The 20259-nt window shown below is 38.8% G+C and overlaps 2 protein-coding genes across 4 annotated transcripts; one reads left to right on the forward strand and one right to left on the reverse strand.

Annotated features, from left to right (window-relative positions):
• Positions 1-112: 112 nt before the first annotated feature.
• LOC125237467 (nuclear receptor subfamily 2 group C member 1-B) lies at positions 113-16968 on the reverse strand. 3 transcript variants are annotated; one of them, XM_048144571.1, is made up of 13 exons: positions 16777-16968; positions 15299-15423; positions 10424-10573; positions 9420-9532; positions 8195-8300; positions 6671-6772; positions 5955-6038; positions 5275-5446; positions 4266-4446; positions 3317-3464; positions 2855-3025; positions 1507-1569; positions 113-207 (listed from the first exon to the last, which is right to left on the reverse strand). In XM_048144571.1, exons 2-12 carry the CDS (start codon positions 15420-15422, stop codon positions 1508-1510), a joined length of 1413 nt encoding a protein of 470 aa, XP_048000528.1. In that variant the 5' UTR covers position 15423; positions 16777-16968; the 3' UTR covers positions 113-207; position 1507. The 3 variants fall into 3 exon arrangements, with proteins under 3 accessions (XP_048000528.1, XP_048000526.1, XP_048000527.1); XM_048144569.1 differs by having other exon boundaries at positions 9420-9535; XM_048144570.1 differs by lacking the exon at positions 16777-16968 and adding an exon at positions 16583-16725 and having other exon boundaries at positions 9420-9535.
• An 874-nt stretch (positions 16969-17842) lies between these two features.
• On the forward strand, positions 17843-19703 carry LOC125237449 (U3 small nucleolar ribonucleoprotein protein MPP10). The gene has a single exon (XM_048144528.1). It carries the CDS (start codon positions 17937-17939, stop codon positions 19638-19640), a length of 1704 nt encoding a protein of 567 aa, XP_048000485.1. The 5' UTR covers positions 17843-17936; the 3' UTR covers positions 19641-19703.
• Positions 19704-20259: the final 556 nt, after the last annotated feature.

Raw genomic sequence — 20259 nt, forward strand, 5'->3', positions numbered from 1 at the left:
CCATATAAAAAATACTTTTCCGGATACGATCGGTCCTCTTCACACCTAGAATACTACGCTCATAAAACCTTCAATTAGAAATTAGTATTTTATTACAGCTTAATATTGCACGATTTTATGTCTTATACAATATCCATATAAAAATACATTTTATAAGTTTAGGCTAATACACGATTACCTCGGCAAATTTGCTGTCGTTGGAATTACCTAAAATTAAAAAAAAAAGTATTAGCGGCAACCTTTGGTAAATAAATATTTTTTATTTGCTTTGACATTTTATTAATAGCAAGAAAATTGAATAGTATTTTATTTTAGCCATAGACGAGGTTCTCAGCACCGGGGTCTTGTTCTTTTTTATGTGTATACTCAAGATAATTCAAATAATAATTCTTCTTTCAATTCACAAATCTTAGGAACACAGAACTAAATCAAGATAGAAGGAAAAAGTGTATCTACTTCGCGTGCGAAAAAGTTAAATAGCGAGCAACGTTGTTCGCCGCGCAAGTCAGTCTGCTCCCGACCGCTGCCCGCGAGTGACATACAGTGAAAAATACAAAATGGGTCGGTATTCGATAATTAACTGTTCAAATACCACCAATAAAAGCAAGGGTGTTAAACAAAGTGTTTCCTATCATCGGTAAGTACTATTTGTCCTAAAATATTTTTTATTAAATTAAAAACACGATTTTCCTATTTTTATCATCAAAACATTAGCTGACGTACGGCCGTCAAACTAGTTTTCCATTGCGGCTTTAATTTGACGAGTCCGACTTGGTGTGCGTTTAAAACAAGCGATATAAAAATAGGCTATTCAAACTGTCGAGACAAAGTGAAGGTAAATTTGGTTATTTTGTCCGTCGAACTCACGTCGAACTTAAGAATAGTGGTGCACCACGGAACTATATCGTCATGTATGCTGCGATTTCCTTATTCGATTTAAATCGATTTTGCGAAGCAGTGGAAATTATAATTATGTTTTTATATTGTTATGAAACTATACATTTATAAAGTACGAGTGAAAAGTAAATTTAACTTTAAAATAGGTTACAGTTACGGTATTAACGTTGAATTTGTGGTCGGCAGAAAAACAAATACAAACATAATACGCTCTATATTTATTATGAATAAAAATAACTCTAAAAATGTGTTAATGGTTAATTATATGTATATATTACTAAAAGTTGTAACAATTGAACGCAACCTCCACAATCGATCGTTTACGCGGCGACAACGTTCCCATCACTAAAGTTCGTGACGTCATAACATTACACGCTCGGTTTCGCGGTTAATCGCCGAGCATTTTCCTTCTATCTTGATTTAGTTCTGTGCTTAGGAAGAAGTTTAGTGTTCGAAACATGGCCGCATGCGAAAAGATTGAAATGGTAAAATAGAAAGCTGCGGTAGTTCTTCGTTATACGGAACATTTTTCATCTTAACCCTAAGAAAACCCTTCAATTTTATCCATGTTACCTCGTATAGTTGTCTCGAAGTAAAGTTCTAACTTACCTCAGCGTTCGGCGTTGAGTAAGTACGGAACGACGTCGTCAATGCTGACATCGCCAACGAATCCTGAAAAGAACAAAATATACATTATTTTTCGGGTTCTGTTTAAGGAACCATTACAGTTACATGGTCGTCTCTACAAATCAATCTGTTGAGAATTTCGACCTGTGAACATTTAGACAAATGGAATTGGATATATGAGAGTAATGAGAGAAAGCAACTTTGCTCAATCGGCTATGATAAACAGTCATATAATTTGTCATTAGAAAAAGGTGGCTATATAAAAATGTAAGCCGAGCCGTTCAATCCCCATAGATCTCTAAAGAATTTGGCGATAAATTCTATTGACAAATCAGAAGTGTTTGAGTACACGTACCACAGATTTAAGAAAAAGGGGAGATAGGTCATGCAGGGCGATTTGTATATAGTACGCCTGTCGCAAGGTCTGCGCAACCCACACAAAGCACCAGTAATTGTAAAGATAATGCACGCACACACCTAATCCACACACACACAACAGCTGGACGCTCCTATTGCGCAATACACGCGCATCATTTCAATGTTTGTGTACACGCGAACGATAAGCGAGCGCGATCGCGCACGCACACAACGATAAATAACGGGAACGCCTCGCCTCGTTTCCGAGAAAAATGTCTCACTGAGTGAATCGTTTTGTACACCGTTCATTGCGGCGCAAACACTACACTGTTTACCTAACCTTACGCTTGCTTGTATTACATGGTACAACTCGGAGTATTACGTTGATTTCGTATTTTATTTGAAATAAAAGGAAATAATAGTACATTACATCAGAGGCCGGGAAAATGAGGATTTCCGGCAAAGGGGGTATATACGGCCGAGGGCGTGCGACGAGGCCGGAATCCGTTTTCAGGCGCCGAGGCATGTATAGTGCTTTTCTCAAACATACAATGAAATAAAAAAAAAAATGCTCTAAAGGACAATATTTTATAAAAAAAAGTTACTTAAAAAATAATATGAAATTCCTTTACAGTCCTCTCGAGTTGTTGCGCCCAAAAAGCGATACTTCCCAGCCCATTTTAAGGAACGTAAAGACAATAATATTTCATTGCATGTTTGAGAAAATAGTATTTACCTGTGAAATGTGATCCCATGGGCTTGGAAATTATACAACTCACTGCGATCTTTACAAATAATTATTGCACAACTCGGCATTTTGGACAAAAACTGATATTTATCGGTGAACAGCGCGCGTGTACACTCGATGACAGCGGACGGCGAACTGGCGGCGGTGTAGGCCCAATGGGCCTACATCTGCGACCAGGCCGCCGCGTTGTCCTCTCTATAGTATTTAATGCTCTGAGACACGTACCAACAAAGAACACATCCTCAAGGAAGGGTCCAGTGAAAGCTCGCAGCACTGGCAGTTGCAGCAATAATGTTGCGCAGCGCTCTTCGTCCGGAGCGCAGAGTGTACGAAGTGAGCGAAGAACGGAAGATTGGAGTTCACGAAGCTTCTTGGTTAGGAAGTCTGGGGCGCCATCTGTGGAGATATATTTTAAATAAACTTTCATGTAGCAAAACTACCGTGTGACTTATTAAACAATAAACATGTAAAATCGGGTCTGCGTCGGGATTCCATCGCGCGCGCTCATTATAAAAGGCTCTTCGTTACGGAGCGACACATGTCGAGCAATCTTCGACAATTTTACGCACATAACATTACATGTTGATTAAATTGCCAATATTTAATCCCATTTCTTATTGAACTTGATTACCTGGTTCAAACAGCTCTCATACAATACAATACAATTACAATCCTCAAAATTCTTACCTGGAGAAAATAGACAAAGCGCTCGGAGGTGTGCATGCTCTCTGTCGCTCACTCGCAGTTGTTCCATATTGCCGATGTACTGCTGCAAGCGAGTCAACATGTTGCTAACTTCGGATACTCGCTCGTCCGAATAATCCGCCGTGGTTATCTGTAACGAAATGATGCATTTTATATTCGAGAGAATAGTCTATTGAAGAAATCACGGTAGGAACAGCAGATTGTGTCACGAGGGAGCAAAATGCCATATTTATGGCGCGAACGTACGTACATTGAGTCCTGGAAGAAGCAAAAGACTAAAAATAGAATCCTGAGCAAAGTGAGGAAATCAAGCGCAAACGTTCAAGGTGAATATCATTTTGCTATCATGACAGATTTTTGCTTTTCACATCATCTATGAGAAAATTAAAATTATTAATTTATTATGTACCAAAATGTTATTTGACTCAAAAAAATATGCAAAAAAAAGAGAACAGAAATATAGTACAGTATCGCCTTACATGGCGACCGTGACAGAACACAATGTTACCTCGGCGCCGCGCTCTCGCTCGCACTCGGTGTTGCCGGCTCGCTCGCGCAGCACGGCCTGCAGGTGCGCCACCTGCGTCAGTTGCAATGCTGACGACAGTTTCGCTAGCCCCAGTACTGTCTCCAGTATCTTACATGGCAACCGTGACAGAACACAGTGTTACCTCGGCGCCACGCTCTCGCTCGCACTCGGTGTTGTCGGCTCGCTCGCGCAGCACGGCCTGCAGGTGCGCCACCATCTGTTACCTCGGCGCCACGCTCTCGCTCGCACTCGGTGTTGTCGGCTCGCTCGCGCAGCACGGCCTGCAGGTGCGCCACCATCTGCAGCAGCAGTGCGGTCAGCTGCAATGCTGACGACAGCTTCGCTAGCCCTAGTACTGTCTCTAGTATATAACATGGCGACCGTGACAGAACACAGTGTTACCTCGGCGCCGCGCTCTCGCTCGCACTCGGTGTTGCCGGCTCGCTCGCGCAGCACGGCCTGCAGGTGCGCCACCATCTGTGGCAGCAGTGCGGTCAGCTGCAATGCTGACGACAGCTTCGCTAGGCCGAGCACGAAAAGCTCCGGCCAGCATTTCTTGAGCAGGGTCACTTGGATCTCGAACCTGTAAAATACGGATGTTTAATATTTATACAGAATGTTTTTAATTATCTGCAATCATGTAGGGAATGATCATATGTGAGTGACGTTCTAAAGTAATCGTATGTAAAGTTCATTGACGCTTCCCATACAGCCGAATTACCTGTTCGAGCGTCCTTATGATTAAGCAATAATGAGGTACCTTTCGTTGGAGAACGGCGCACTGGGCGCACATTAGTTTTACTATGGGACAAAAAACTCTCGTAAAATATCAAATCGGTCAAAACATATGAAACAGGCATCACGTTAGACAGCAAGGGAGTACATTGAGTACTTAAAATTGAAAATCGTGAATTTACTTGTGTCAAAGATTTCGCATGGAGTCATACTTACATACTTAGAGTACCATTGCATACTTTTTCTTATTTAGGCCCAGTATAATAATTTTGCATGTCAGTTTCTGGTGGAATGTGTGTAACCACAATACATTTGAACATCTCCTGTGCCACATTTTAAAGCGAAATAAATATTATTATTATTATTTATTTATCAGGCAGGCAGTTATAACAACTGATAGTTGCCTGTATCCAACAATTCTTTCTTAAGATGTGTTCTTTAAATTTGTTAAGTAGTTATCTAGTCGGTTCTTAAACTGGTTAACATTCAGTGCCGAGATCACGTCCTCTGGTAAATTGTTCCAGGTTTTGACCACTCTGTTGCTGAGAAAATGTTTGCGAGGGTTGTTTTTAGACAGTTCAGATATTAGTTTGTATTGGTGGCCTCGCAGACGGGTGTTATTATTGCGCTTGTACAATAATCGCAATATATTTGATATTTGAGAAATCATACTTACGGTAAAGCCCTAGCTGCAGGTATAGCGAGTAACCAGCGACTGATGGCTGCCAACAGTCTAGCTCCGGCTTCGCATACAGCATGCAGTCTCAGGTGAGGCGGCGCGCCTCCGGGCAGGGCCATGTGTAGGGTTAGTGATTCTGGAGTAGATAGGACCGCTGAAGGGTCCACTACTGTAAAAAAATACATGGTAAACTTACAATATTCATCTCAATCATTATAATTGAGTTTGGTGATTCATACTAAGCTAATCGACAGATTTTGATAGCTCCGTATGTGCAAAGATTACAAGATAAAAAAGCTTGCACCAGCAATTATTTTAGCATGTAAGATTTTTTAAATTGCTTTTTGCTGTGTTAAGTACACAGCAAGAGGGAGTGTACAAGTTTCTAATGGGTTGGCAAAGCGCATGTGACACTTCTTGAGATGCAGGCGTCCATAGGTTACGGTGACCGCTTTCCATCAGGCGGACCGTATGCTTGTTTGCCACCAACGTAGTATTAAAAAAATATATACCGTAAAGACGAGATGTATATTTATATGAATAAACTGACCAAGCGGATTTATAGCAATCGACAAAGTGGGACGCGTTACTAAACACACTCACATATATTTTGAAAATTTCTCACAATTGGTAGGCCCAGCCATTGCAAGGTTGATGAAGTTAATAGAAATGTTTACCTTCCGGCTGTGGAGCGTCGGCTTGCGGCGCGAGGGGCGCCTCTGGAGCCGCATATGCTGATTGCAAGTACTCGTTGATAGCTCCTATAAATAATTTAAAGTTAGAACAGTTATAAATACGCGTAACATTATTTAACCCGACTGTATCGTAGAAGCGTAGCCGATTATTTTCCCCGTGATCGTAGCGCCGCGTAGAATTTAATGTATGTTATTTTTGATCGTGAGACTTTAATATATACAGATGTACTCACGTTAGGCACTGGTCCCACCGCGAGCTAGTAAACTATGGGCTAAAGATAATCACTCCTGTGTAAATAAAAGAGACACGGCGATGTTTATAGTTACTCGCCCAGCGGTGAGCTATCAATATCGCCGTGTCTCTTTATGTGCACGGGAGTGTTTATCTTTTGTTCGTTTTTATAGCCGATAGCTCATAGCTTACTAGCTCGCGGTGGGACAAATGCCTTAATATGTCGCTATTGGCCGTATATTTAATTATTTGAATGTCTCACGATAAACTATAGATGGTTTAAAATATATTCGTTTTACAGCATATTCGCATGCTTTTACATCTATTTTAAAACACATTTCAAAGTTTCAATTATTTCATGCCTGAAGGCATGCTAATTGACTTTATCACTTTAATAACAGTATACACACGAATCTTTATCACCCAGACCCATTATGAATATAATAATTTGAGAGATAGGACTTACCAAACTGTCCCATCTTGAACAGATTCTTGGCGAGCTGAGTCTGCAATAAAAGTTGTTGTCGGCGCGCGCCCTCCATGTCACCAGCTCCCAAGTAACCCGGCACTGCACAAATGTAAACACATACTATAATTTATAAATAAATATTGGGGACACCTTAAACAGATCAACTTAGCTCCAAACTAACCAAAGCTTATACTATGGGTGCTAAGCGACGATATACATACTTAAATAGGTAAATATATACATACTAATATTATAAATGGGAAAGTGTGTGTGTCTGTTTGTCTGTCCGTCCTGCACGGCAAAACGTAGCGACAAATTGTCGTGATTTTTTAAATGGAGATACTTGAAGGGATGGAGAGTGACATAGGCTACTTTTTGTCTCTTTCTAACGCGAGCGACGCCGCGGGCAAAAGCTAGTTTATAAATAAATATTTGGGACACCTTTCACAGATCAACTTAGCCCCAAACTAAACAAAGCTTGTACTATGGGTGCTAAGCGACGATATACATACTTAAATAGGTAAATATGTACATACTTATATACATAGAAAACATCCATGACTCAGAAACAAATATCTGTGCTCTTACCAGGATTCGAACCCAGGACCGCGGCTTAGCAGGCCGGGTCACTACCGACTGAGCCAGACTTTAATCATCTGTAGTATACAGGTAATACAGGTGACTTTTTTTTTTTATTAGCCTACTGTAGTGTCCCACTGCTGGGCAAAGGCCTCCCCTCGCTTCTTCCACTCAACCCTGTCATGTGCGTAATTTTGCCAGCTTGGATAAAATGCGTTCAAGTCGTCCCGCCATCTCTTTTTCGGTCTGCCTGAACCCCGGCCTGCACCCTCCACGGTGTTCCGTGGGTCCCACTCGGTAACCATTTACACCGGTACAGGTGACTTAAGTTTTTTTTTTATGAAATACGCAGCAAACGAGCAGACGATGGGAAGCAGTCATCGCTGCCCATGGACATAAGCAACATCAGGGGTGTCATGCGTTGCCGACCTTTGAGAACCCTAAATACCTGCTTCTTGAAGAACCCCATGTCATAGCGCACGGGGAACACCTCAGAGGTAGCTCATTCGACAACTTGCACGTTCTGGGCGAAAACGAGCGAGAGGCCCGTTTGTTCTTGGTTTGCCACGTGTCGAGAAAGTGAGGATGAATTTTATTTCCTTGGCGGAGGTGCGGTGATAAAAGCGCGACGGTGGCACCAGGTCAAAAAGTTCATCGTAGAACAAGCACAGAGAGCCAATATCTCTCCAAAGGCTAAGAGGATCTAAACCGACTGTGAGTTTGGGATCGCCAGCAATAAGAACTACCAGGCGTACGTGCGAATGAAAAGTCCCATCGCTGTGTCTCGCTCCAATATCCACGTGGATAAAGCTCATCCGCTCACGCTTAGACCAATGTCGTGGCTGAGCCGTAAGAGGATCTAAACCGACTGTGAGTTTGGGATCGCCAGCAATAAGAACTGCCCGGCGTTGGATAGATTTAAGTGATCTGAAGTTGTTTTACCTGGGTTTCCTTTGTTAAAAGCGACGGCAGCAGCAAGTGCAAAGTTGATGGCGGGTGCTGCAGGCGATACCGCTCCGAATTCACTTGGCTCTTCCTTTGGGTTTATCTGTGGCCAAATTATTAATTAATTTAATATTACATTGTCATAATATGATGTTACTTCACAAAAAGTTGTGCACCCTTCCCTATACAGCCGGGCATAGGTAAAATAATACATAACTATTCTAATTTCAGTAACAAAATGAAATGTTACTAAATTTGCCAGAAATTAATGAAACATCAGAAACACAAGATAAGAAAAAAAAAGTATATTGATTTGTGTTAGGGACAACCCACACACAGGCGACGCGGAACGGACTAAAGCGACGCGCTGCCCAAGAAGTGTAATTTAAAAAACGTCTCCTGTGCGTGGGTTGCCCCTTAAGGATATAATTTGAAGAAATTAAAGTATACTACTTATGTGTTACATGTTTTTAAAATAACATACTATCATAATTGTTAAATCCTTTCTTCTAAACTTTTAGCAATATGGAACTTGACTGTAGTAAAAATAATAGTTATTTGTTATACAAGGGGGCAAAGTTATATTTTAACGTCGAGTGTGGAATTGAAAAACGAGCAAGTGAAAGGATTCTATGGTTGAACCACGAGCGAAGCGAGTGGTTCAACCATAGAATCCTGAACTTGCGAGGTTTTTAACACACGAGAAGAAAAATACATTTGCAACCGAGTGTAAAACAAAACTTTTCCCCTCACTATAGCGAGGAAACTACAACGCAAAAATGCGTTTATCACTGCTTCCAGTAGTTCTACAGGTGGTAAATCATTTTTATTACTAGATTCACCTACTTTTATCAATTTTAAAGCAGTTAATTAGACTTTATTCAAGGTCAAATTACTTTACCCACTAGTGGATAAAATGCGTTTTTACCAGCTGGTATTAAAGGACAAAACACGTGTTTCCGAGCTAGTGAGGGGAAAAATATTTTATACTATGCACGAAATAAAGCATCAGATAATTATAAGAAAAACATGGACAGAAGTTATTTTTAAATCCAATTTCTATTTAATAAGTAAGGTAGAAATATATAAAGTAACTGAATTGACCGTGACGTCACTTAATTCGATTTCATATAAATTCCATATTAACAAATCGTTCAAATTCGTTTTGACAGTTCTTAAAAGAAGCTGATTTGACTAGAAGGCAAGTAGCCTATTAATTTACCTGTCCCTGCTGCCCGGCCAATCCCAGCAGCTTCGAATACGCCTGTCTCTCGTGGAGCCCCTCGCCGCGCTCGGGCTTCACCTTGTCCACGATCGGCTTCCGCTCGTGCTGGACCGCTGTCGGTACAAAGCAAGAATTACTGCCCTTCAGATTATCTTATATAATTGGACTTATTATTTTCTGGCAAAGCCACTGTATCACTAGGAAAAGTTGTGATATGAAAACTTTGAAGGATTTTTTAAATTGGCATCTTTTTCTACTGATGGGAAGGGCTTGTCAAACAATATCTACTATCTACCTACTGCATAGTCAAAACCGACATCATAGAAAGAAAATGGCTGTTAAAGTTTTCCAGCAAAGTTTCCCTTTGTGCGACTTTTTTCAAAAAGTACCTAATTTTATTGTAAATAAGTATATGTAAGCAAGATACATAGATCAATGCTGACTTATACAGAGTGGGAATTCCGTTACCTTTAACAAATGGCTTTAAGAATTTAACTCAAGGCTATTCTCCTTAAACTGGTCAACATTTGTTCGGCGACTTTTAAAAATAACTTGTATTTTGATTTTTATCACCCTTGAAAGTTTTTTCTAAAGGTTATGTATTGCGAATTCTGTTAAGTCTAAAGTGTGACAGACAACGTCAATGACAATTCAATAATGGCGTCACATTGAAGCTAATATTTATTTTGTTTGAAAAATTAAAAATTTAAAGACTTCATAATTTTTAAAAGTCACTGAACGAATGTTGATCAGGGTTAAGGATAACGAACCTAAGTTCGATTCTGCCTTTGTTTAACGAAAAACAAAAAAAAACACGGTGTATAAGTCTACCTGAATTGTGGTTAAGTAAAGCAACAAATGACAATGTTATAGCTTTTACCAAATGCCGCATATTGTCTGAAGTTTTAATCTGGTGTCGAAAGATGGCAGTAAATGCGCTGTGACTACAAAGGTTATTTTCGACGATAAGCCTATAATACTTTCTCTTTGTAAATACTCACAGTCACTCCGCATCCCGCAGGCGAGGCACTTCTGCAACCTGCAGTACTGACAGCGGTTGCGGTGGTGTTTGGTCACTTCGCAGTTCATGCTGCCCCGGCATTGGTAGCCCAGCTTCTTGCGGATGCTCCGCTTGAAGAAGCCTTTGCAACCTGACAAAATAAATAAATATTGGGGTCAACCTTACACAGATCAACTTAGCCCCAAACTAGGCAAGCTTGTACTATGGGTTTAATTTTTAACAAGCAGAAACGTCTGCTAACGATCCTAAACATTTTTATATTAAAGGAAAAAATGGAAAAACTTACGCTTCCGGCGGGACTTGAACCCGCATCCTTTTTGCAATCCGTGCAATGCTCTTAACCAATTGAGCTACGGAAGCCGCGCCGGACATCGCAAATCTTTCCATGTCTTTCCTTATGTACACACGTCTTGGGGTGACGTCTAGCGCCATCTACCGACAGACTATTACGTCTTGTAACGGCACTGGAGTCTCAAGTTATATTGAGAATGCACCAGTAACAAACAATATCTAGTATGGGCACAGACCAACCCCTATAGACATCCATTATAAGACGACTCGCGGTCGCCAGCCTTCCTAGTATTTGCACTCATATAAGCGCGGGCGCTCGCCATGCCCGTTCAGTTGCGACCAAGTAGCAGATCCGTAAAGAGCGCGTGTTTTTCGCAAAAAAAATTTGAAAAAGGGCATTTTGATGCTTAAAAATGTCCACCTGTAGTGTGAAATGGTGTGGAAAAACCACAAGAAAGTCAAATTTAAAAACAGACGGAATTACATTTCACAGGTAAGTCATATTTATAATTTATTCCGAGCCAGCATAGGTCAACTTACACTGGCCACTAGAAGTAGTTGACGCGACAGTCATACTCTGTCCCTTTTCAACAAATTAAAAATGCAATGTGCTATTCCTTTCTTACGAAGCACGTGTATCGTAGTGATGTGACAATGTTGATTTTGTTTATTACCGTGACCTCGTGTTTTGTTTTAACAACGTTTTACCGGATTTGATTACGCAATAAGTAGAGATGAAAATAATAATTTCTACCAATATAATATTTTCCGATGTTTGTTAGAGTAGTCAGTACGTACTAAGTAGTAAGTAGGAGTTTGTAGAATTTGTAATTTTTTTTATTTAGGTAGTTGGTAGTTTATGGTTGGTTGGTTAGTAGGTGCGAGGGAACTCGGATTTGGCTTGAGGTAATGATATGATGTGTTGGCTTTATAGAATCCTCTTGGTGAGCAGTTGGGTGGAGAATCATAAGATAGGCCTGATGATGAAGTTCGAGGAAGTGCGAGGGAACTCAGAGTTGGCTTGACATAATGATATCATATTTATTTTTTTAATAACTCGATAACCCTAAGTTTTGAGAAGCTCGTTTCTTAGAGAAAGTAATTGTATTTGATCTAAAGAACCTTCCCTTAAAATAAGCAGAATTCAATAAAAACAGGGTGTATTTAATAGTACATTACGATACTAGTGCGTAAAAAATGATGTTACGAACATGATGTCTGATTTCAGTATTAAAGCTCTCATTACTTTTATCTTTAAAAGATTTCATATGAAATACCAAGTAAAATGTATGTACCTTTTTATAGTATGCATTGTTATTAATAATAACTAACAATAATTTCTGGTAAATAATTCAACCAAAACCGGTCAACATAAATTACGGTAACAAGCATGTCCCATCCTTATGCAACAGTGCTCCCGCCCACCGTCCTTGAAACGACCAATCGCAGCGTGCTAACATATCACCCCGCCCGAGCCTCGCGCTTCAAGTTTTGGCGATTTGTACCGGGAACAAAATTAGCCATATTGGTACTCTATAGGAGGTTCTCTGTGAGTATGGGTAATATTTAGTATGGGTTAGCACATTGTTACTGGTGAATTCTCAATATAACTTGAGACTCCAGTGCCGTTACACTGGATGTGATTTTCGTGTTATGATATATTATGACTTTAAAAAAGGTTTAAAACCTCAAGAGTGTTTTGAACTTTTAGTCTCGACTTTTGGAGAGTCTGCGTGTTCACGTGCAACTGTTTTTAATTGGTTTGCTGAATTTAAAAGAGGACGGGAGAGCTTTAAAGATGAGGCGAAGACCGGACGGCCGCCAACCGCAGTCACTGAAGAAAATGTACAGGCTGTGGAAAAAAATATTCGTGCGAACCGACGAATTACATATGTAGAGCTCGAACGTGAACTGGGCTTTGGATCAGCAGCATTGCAAACTATAATTCATAGTAAACTGTCTCTTCATAAGCGTTTTTCAAGATGGGTGCCTAGGGTTGTAAATAGAAAAAAAAACCAAATGTTTTTTTTCAGAATTATGACACGTTGGGGTTGGAATGAAAAAAATATCAGCCCCCACTTTACATGTAGGGGGGGTACCCTAATAAAACATTTTTTTCTATTTTTTATTTTTGCACTTTGTTGGCGTGATTGATATACATATTGTTACGAAATTTCAGCTTTCTAGTGCTTACGGTTACTGAGATTATCCGCGGACGGACGGACGGACGGACGGACGGACGGACGGACGGACGGACGGACGGACGGACGGACGGACGGACAGACAGACATGGCGAAACTATAAGGGTTCCTAGTTGACTACGGAACCCTAAAAACATGAAAAAAAACCGAGCACCTTGGTTTTTTTTCTAAATATGGTTTTTTTAGGGTTCCGTAGTCAACTAGGAACCCTTATAGTTTCGCCATGTCTGTCTGTCCGTCCGTCCGTCCGTCCGTCCGTCCGTCCGCGGATAATCTCAGTAACCGTAAGCACTAGAAAGCTGAAATTTAGTACCAATATGTATATCAATCACGCCAACAAAGTGCAAAAATAAAAAATGGAAAAAAATGTTTTATTAGGGTACCCCCCCTACATGTAAAGTGGGGGCTGATATTTTTTTTCATTCCAACCCCAACGTGTGATATATTGTTGGATAGGTATTTAATAATGAATAAGGGTTTACTAAGATCGTTTTTTGATAATATTAATATTTTCGGAAATAATCGCTCCTAAAGGAAAAAAAAGTGCGTCCCCCCCTCTAACTTTTGAACCATATATTTAAAAAATATGAAAAAAATCACAAAAGTAGAACTTTATAAAGACTTTCTAGGAAAATTATTTTGAATTTGATAGGTTCAGTAGTTTTTGAGAAAAATACGGAAAACTACGGAACCCTACACTGAGCGTGGCCCGACACGCTCTTGGCCGGTTTTTTTCAGATGAACAAATAATACGACAAATACGACAATAACGGTTTTTCGTGAGTTGTAACGTGTTTCAATAACAATAACGTACATTTTAATTCAGTATACAAACGTTTATTGGGGAATCCCCGATGCGGCGTGTAGCATGGAGAGGCGGTGGTGTTGCCAACAGTAAATAGTGATAACTACAAACTACAGATTTCGTAAATGTTACTTTTATAAGACCAGAAATTAAAGTTATTTGATTAAATTCGTTTAATAGTTAACATTAAGTCTAAAAAACCGTATAAAAGTATTAACTACTTTGCAAATTTTGAGATTTCGTACTTTAGAAAAAAAACATAGTCTAGAAAAAAAAACTGTTTTTTTTCACGGTTTTTTTTCATGTTTTTTTTCAAGCCAGAAAAAAAACCGTTTTTTTACAACCCTATGGGTGCCGCACAAGCTCACCGATTTATAGAAACCCCGTCGCATGGATTGGTGCAAATTTATGATAGATAAATTCGACGTAGGCGAGAAAAAAAACGTATATGATATACTTACAGGTGACGAAACATGGCTATATAACTACGATCCCGAAACAAAGCGACAGTCCACAGTATGGTGTTTTGTAGATGAACCGACGCCAACAAAATGTCGCCGAACCCGAAGTACACAAAAACAAATGGTTGCCTCATTTTTCTGCAAGACGGGACATATTGCTACAATAGTGCTAGAAGATCAAAAGACAGTTAATTCAGAATGGTATGTGACAGTTTGTGCCCCAAGAGTACTGTCAGCTTGGTGTGACAAGCGGCCGAAGTCAGGAACCCGGCACCTGCTCTGGCACCACGACAACGCTGCCCCGCACACTTCCGCTAGAACACTTGACTATTTCAGCTCAAAACACGTGACCATTCTGCCCCACCCATGCCCACCCCCCATATTCCCCTGACCTAGCCCCCTGTGATTTTTACCTTTTTCCTAAAATTAAAGAAAAATTAAAAGGAAAGAGATTTTGAGAACAAAGAAGACGCCCTGGCTGCGTATAATTATGAAATTTCTGAGGTGTCTAAAGAAGAGTGGTCATCGGTATTTTCTAAGTGGTTTAGACGGATGGAAAAGTGTATACGTGTTCACGGTGAATACTTCGAAAAAATAGATAGCTGTAATAAAGAATAAAGTATGTAAATTTTGAGTATCTAATTTCTTTTGGCATGACCCTCGTATAGTATATATACACAATTACACATATATAATAGTATATATACACATATATATACTATTTTTGCTAATTATCTATTTGTTTGTAAACTACAATATATTACTATTTTTTTCCATCGACAACTTCAACTTAAGTCTTGTCCTTTGAGGACATAGGCCTCTTCCAAAGCCTTCCAGGTACCATGGTCTCTCGCTTTCCTGAACCAGTTCACTCCGTTCATCTTTTTAGGATTACTTGACATAAAAAATCAATCTGGGAAAATGCGCATTTTTGAGTTTTTTTATGTTTTCCAAGCAAAGGTTGGCTTCAAAATTTAAGATTAGTTGAGAAGACAACAGCACTAGTTTTATTTCAATACCATCTCTGTAAAGTGCCTAAATTGAATTTCTATGGTAGCATCTGGAGAATCCATTCCAAAAACAATTGACAAACATACCTTCACAACTGATTGCCCCATAGTGTCTCCCAGACGCTCGATCTCCGCACACAATGCAGAGCTCCAAGCCGCCCACCTCACTGCCTCCGCTGAATTTCATCTCCATCTGGTCCTGACCATCCATACTGGAACAACAAAATTCTTAATATTAAAAGAAAGAAAGAAAATATTTTAATTTGGCATAAAGATACATAATAGAAAGTGATATCTGATGATTGTTTTCTGTCACAATGCCTGCATGTATCAAATGTTTCTTTTTGACCCAGTGGTTGACTGATAAAGAATGCCTTAAGGCATTATGTCCACCATTTGTACTTATTTTTTTATGTGCAATAAAGAATAAATAAGTAAATAAAATAAATACAAAACAACAGGTAATTAATAATAACTAGTACACGTTAAACTTCCGTGAGACATATTCAAATAATTAATTGAAATACGGTTGTACTCACGTTATTATATCGCTATTGCTGCGACATGTTTCGTGAGTACAACCATATTTCAATTAATTATTTGAATAACTAGTACACCAAATAGGATGCCACTCAGGGTAAACCATGTCTAATAGACGCAGCACTGGTGTTCAGGACACCCAGATGATATTAGATACTGTAGCCAGCTAAAAAAACTTTAAAAATGCACACAAGAGGTCTTCAAAAACCAGCCAGGCACGCTCTGTGACGTTGGGATTGTTTTGTGGCACATATCTATGTTATGATAGGTGTTTTGTTCTTTATTTATTTATAAATAGAATTATATTCTACTCAAAACATTTTTATGTGTTTGGTACTTTCATCGGCCATGGGCAGGATTGTATGGTGATTTCAAATTTATATGGGCCACATAGACATAGGTTGTTGTAGTTTGATGATTATTAATCTCATGGATTCCATCATTAGTTCAGTTTTGTCAGCTATAAAATAAAGAAGGGAATTTAAAGCCATATGCCAAATAAATGGGCATCATTTTTAAATTTATACAATTTTACTCTAGCTTTAATAAACAATAAGTTCCTGACATTTAGTTTAGTTCACTCACTTCAGGCCACTTAATACAACAATGAAACTACACAAACTGCTTCAAGCAATATGGATCAATTTCAATACCTGTTTAGCAAAACATGTTTATCAAAATGCTACACATTTGAACCTTGATATTAATGAAAGGTCAACATTTAGCAAGCAAGGTGAGGAAACATCAAGATAAGCCTAAAATAAATGACGACGCGAAAGTTAAACTAGTGTGCGCTCGTCACATTAAAAACAAAACAAAAAAAAAACTCACAAATATTTACTCAAAATGGGCACCTTTCACTCGCTCGTATGCATGGTATTTTAACCTTTACTACTACGTGGGCGGAAATACAATGAACTTCTCAAGGTATCGAGTAAAAACAAGACGCCCTGACCACTGAAGTGAGGAGAGCAAGAATGGAGTCATCCATAACGTGGGGTACAGTTACTTGAAGGAGCACTTACTTTTTTACGAGGACGGAGATGTTATCTTTCTTTGGAAAACACACGCGTTTGCGTTTTCTGGTCACGTACGCTACTTATGATAGAGATGCATAGTAATTTTAAAATTGAAAATAGTCAAATAAGGCGACGATAATACAAATACAATAAAAAGAAAATATAGTTAATGGAGGAGAATGAAATGCACTCAACAAAACGTCACACGATGATAATATTTGAGACACTTACTTTTTTATTCTTGTAGTATTATTTTTAAATAATTTTTATAATTATTGGCTTTTTAAAATATGTAGAATATCAAACTTTCATATATTTTTTTGATATGAATTATTTGGTTGATTATTTATACCGCAACAAACAAAGTTCATAACACTAATTGCGTTTTTACCTTTACTTAGAACAGTTTTATCTACTGCGTTTCTGTCTATGTCTATTGGCCGCTGTACACACATGGCCAACAGTTCCACCAACCCCCTTGGCCATGTGTGTAGAGGGCTACTTGGCCGTAAGTTGGCAGTTGGCGCTTGCGCTTGCCGGCCAACCGATTCGTGTCGGTTTTTTGTCCACACATCAAAGGATCTTGGCGCCAATTGCCAACTGCGTTTACACGTTGGCGCTTCATTCAGTTGGTCGTCAGCCGTCAGAGAGGACGGTAGTGAAATATTTACGAAAATAATAAGTTTATCTATGTCAATAATAGTGTAGATTTTAGGAAATAAAATAACCTTGCAAATGTTTAATGTATTTCCTAAAAAAGATAAATGTTCTTATCATAATATTAAAAAAATTGTTAATATATCAAATAATTAAATTTTACTACGGGGTTATTATTTTTTAATCAAATTTTTCTGTCAATGTCTATGATCTAGAATTTCCTAGACTTTTCCATTCCACGTCCATCTTTCATGAAGAGCCAATGCCAAGTGATTGGTTCGCCAATGTGTAAACAGCGGCTCTTATCTTGGCCAAGGGGTTTCACAAAGGGCTGGTGGAACCGTTGGCCATGTGTGTACAGGGGCCATATGGCACATGACACTTATCAAGTTGACAAATGACAATGTCAGCCGAACCGCATGTGGTTTTGTTGTAAATATAAAAAGTTTAGATTTTGTATAAAAAGTGATTCCTATCGATAAAAGAGGCGAGCTAATTTATCCTTAAAAATGGAGGATATCCTCGAAAAGTTCAACACGGTCACTGAAAAGCCTGTAAAGTTTTTAACCGTTCAAAAAGATGTTAAAGATGACATCACGAGTTTGGTTAAATCTCTTTACGACCTTACAAAATCGGAAGAAATTAGTGATGGGAAGAAGAGAAAAGGCTCTGCTCTGCCTAAATTGATAGTTAAAGATTTCGACGAAGAGCAGATATGGCAGCAAATAGACCTGCAAAACACGCAGAGTTGGGATCAACTCGTATGGGACGTAGCCAACAGCATGTCAACAAAGAAGGATCTCACCTTCCCTGTGAAGATTAAAGAAGAAGAAAATGAGCCAGAAGAAGACGAAGAAGATGAAGAAACGGAGACTAAGGATCAATCTGAGGCAGAAGAAGAAGAAATGGTAGTTAAACCTAAACCTAAAAAGTCTCAGAAGTCTAATCTAAACAAGAAGACCAAAAGTTCAATAGTTGATGACAAATTCTTCAAACTGAATGAAATGGAGCAGTTCCTTCTTCAGGAAGAAAAGGAGAAGAAAGCAGCTTCTGACTCGGAAGACTCCATTGACTTATTTGAAGATGTGGATGGTGAATCTGGTGATGAGGGTGGTCAAGGCATGTATAATGACTTCTTTGATGGTGATGATGATGGTAACGATGATAATGACCAAGATGATAGTGGAAATGATGAAGAGAGAGACCTTGAAGAGGAATCTGAAGTAAAAGATAAAAAGTCAAAGAATAAGGACAAAAAAGTCAGATTTGCTGCTATGGAAGATAGCGAGTCTGATGATGGAGATTCTGTTGAAAATGATGAGCCAACTAAAAAGGATAACAATATAGATGAGCATAAGTCAGATTTTGAGCATAGACAAGATCGCTTGAAGCAAACTATAAATAGACTCGAAGAAAAGATGCTTAAAGAAGCACCCTGGCAGTTAAAAGGAGAAGTAGATGCTATAAAAAGACCACAAAACTCTTTACTAGAGGAGGTAGTTGATTTTGATTTAACTTCTCGTCCACCACCTATCATTACGGAACAAACCACAGTTACCCTCGAAGATATCATTAGACAAAGAATCAAAGATAAAGCATGGGATGATGTTGAAAAGAAAGAAAAACCGGTTGATGACCAGCTACAGTTCCGTAAAACGGAAATCATTGACCAGTCAAAGAGCAAACTCAGTCTTGCTCAGGTTTACGAAGCAGAATATTTGAAGCAGAAGCAAGCAGCGTCAGGAGAGAAGGAGGAAGAGGAGGAACCGGAAGCGCATAAAGAGGTTAAAGAAGCTATGAAGAAATTGTTCGCTAAACTTGATGCTCTCTGCCATTATCACTACACACCTAGAGCTCCACAAGCGGAAGTTAAGATTGTTAGTAACACTCCAGCTATATCTATGGAAGAGGTTGCACCGGTAGCTACCAGTGATGCAGCATTACTAGCTCCGGAGGAAGTCAAGAAGAAGCATAGAGGCGAGTTGATTAGTAAAGATGAGAGGAGCACAACCGACAAGAAGAGGGAACGAAGGAAGAAAAAGCAACAGCAGCGTAAGAAGGGTACCGTTGCCAAGGTTACGGAACATAGGAATACTACAAAGGGAGTGGAAGCGAATGATAAATCTTTGAAGACATCTAAGGCGTTCTTCCAGCAGTTGAATGATGAAGCAACTAGTATAATTAAGAAAAAACGTAAAAATAAAGGACAATGATGAGTGTTTGTTAGATAATTTGTATTTGTATTAAATGTGAAAGACTATGTCTTGTTGATAATATCTGATTCTTTTTTTACCCACCACTTACAAAAATACTTATATAACCATATACTTATATACTTATTACAAATAAAACATAACAAAGCCTACATTTGGTTTTTAAATGGTTTCTCAAAGAACAAAACGAAAAATCTTCAAGATGAAGTTGCAATTTATTTATCAATAAAATAATGTAAATGTATATAAAATTAGCAATACCTACGTATTATTTTTTGTTTTATTTTTATTACTTTCCATAAATTGTGTTAAAAATATCTGCCTTAATTAAACTTTGCGTCAAAGCGCCTGCAAAAAAACTAACAGCAATTTCAGCACAAACGCATAGTTCGCTGTTCTCTGCATGCCACAATACAGCAGGCGCTACAACAAAGCATACATTGAACTTTGTGGAGTTCAGTTAAGGTTTATTATAAGTCTAAATATTCAAAATTAAAATTACGAAATTTTAGAAAATGGTTCAAAGCGGCGAAAAGAAAATCAAAATATTAATTCTAAGCAAAGTACTGATAAAAATTATGCTTTATAAATAGACGGTCAAGCAAATTATGGCACTAAA

This window comes from Leguminivora glycinivorella, chromosome 21 (assembly GCF_023078275.1).
Source record: "Leguminivora glycinivorella isolate SPB_JAAS2020 chromosome 21, LegGlyc_1.1, whole genome shotgun sequence".
Taxonomy (NCBI): domain Eukaryota; kingdom Metazoa; phylum Arthropoda; class Insecta; order Lepidoptera; family Tortricidae; genus Leguminivora; species Leguminivora glycinivorella.

Coding starts and splice junctions, on each gene's coding strand:
- LOC125237467 (XM_048144569.1), bottom strand. CDS start 15,422: ATGGATGGTCAGGACCAGATGGAGATGAAATTCAGCGGAGGCAGTGAG. Junction 10,574..15,298: donor TGGGGCAATCAGTTGTGAAG/GTATGTTTGTCA, acceptor TTATTTTGTCAG/GTTGCAAAGGCTTCTTCAAG. Junction 4,447..5,274: donor CCTGCAGCTAGGGCTTTACC/GTAAGTATGATT, acceptor CGTATTTTACAG/GTTCGAGATCCAAGTGACCC.
- LOC125237449 (XM_048144528.1), top strand. CDS start 17,937: ATGGAGGATATCCTCGAAAAGTTCAACACGGTCACTGAAAAGCCTGTA.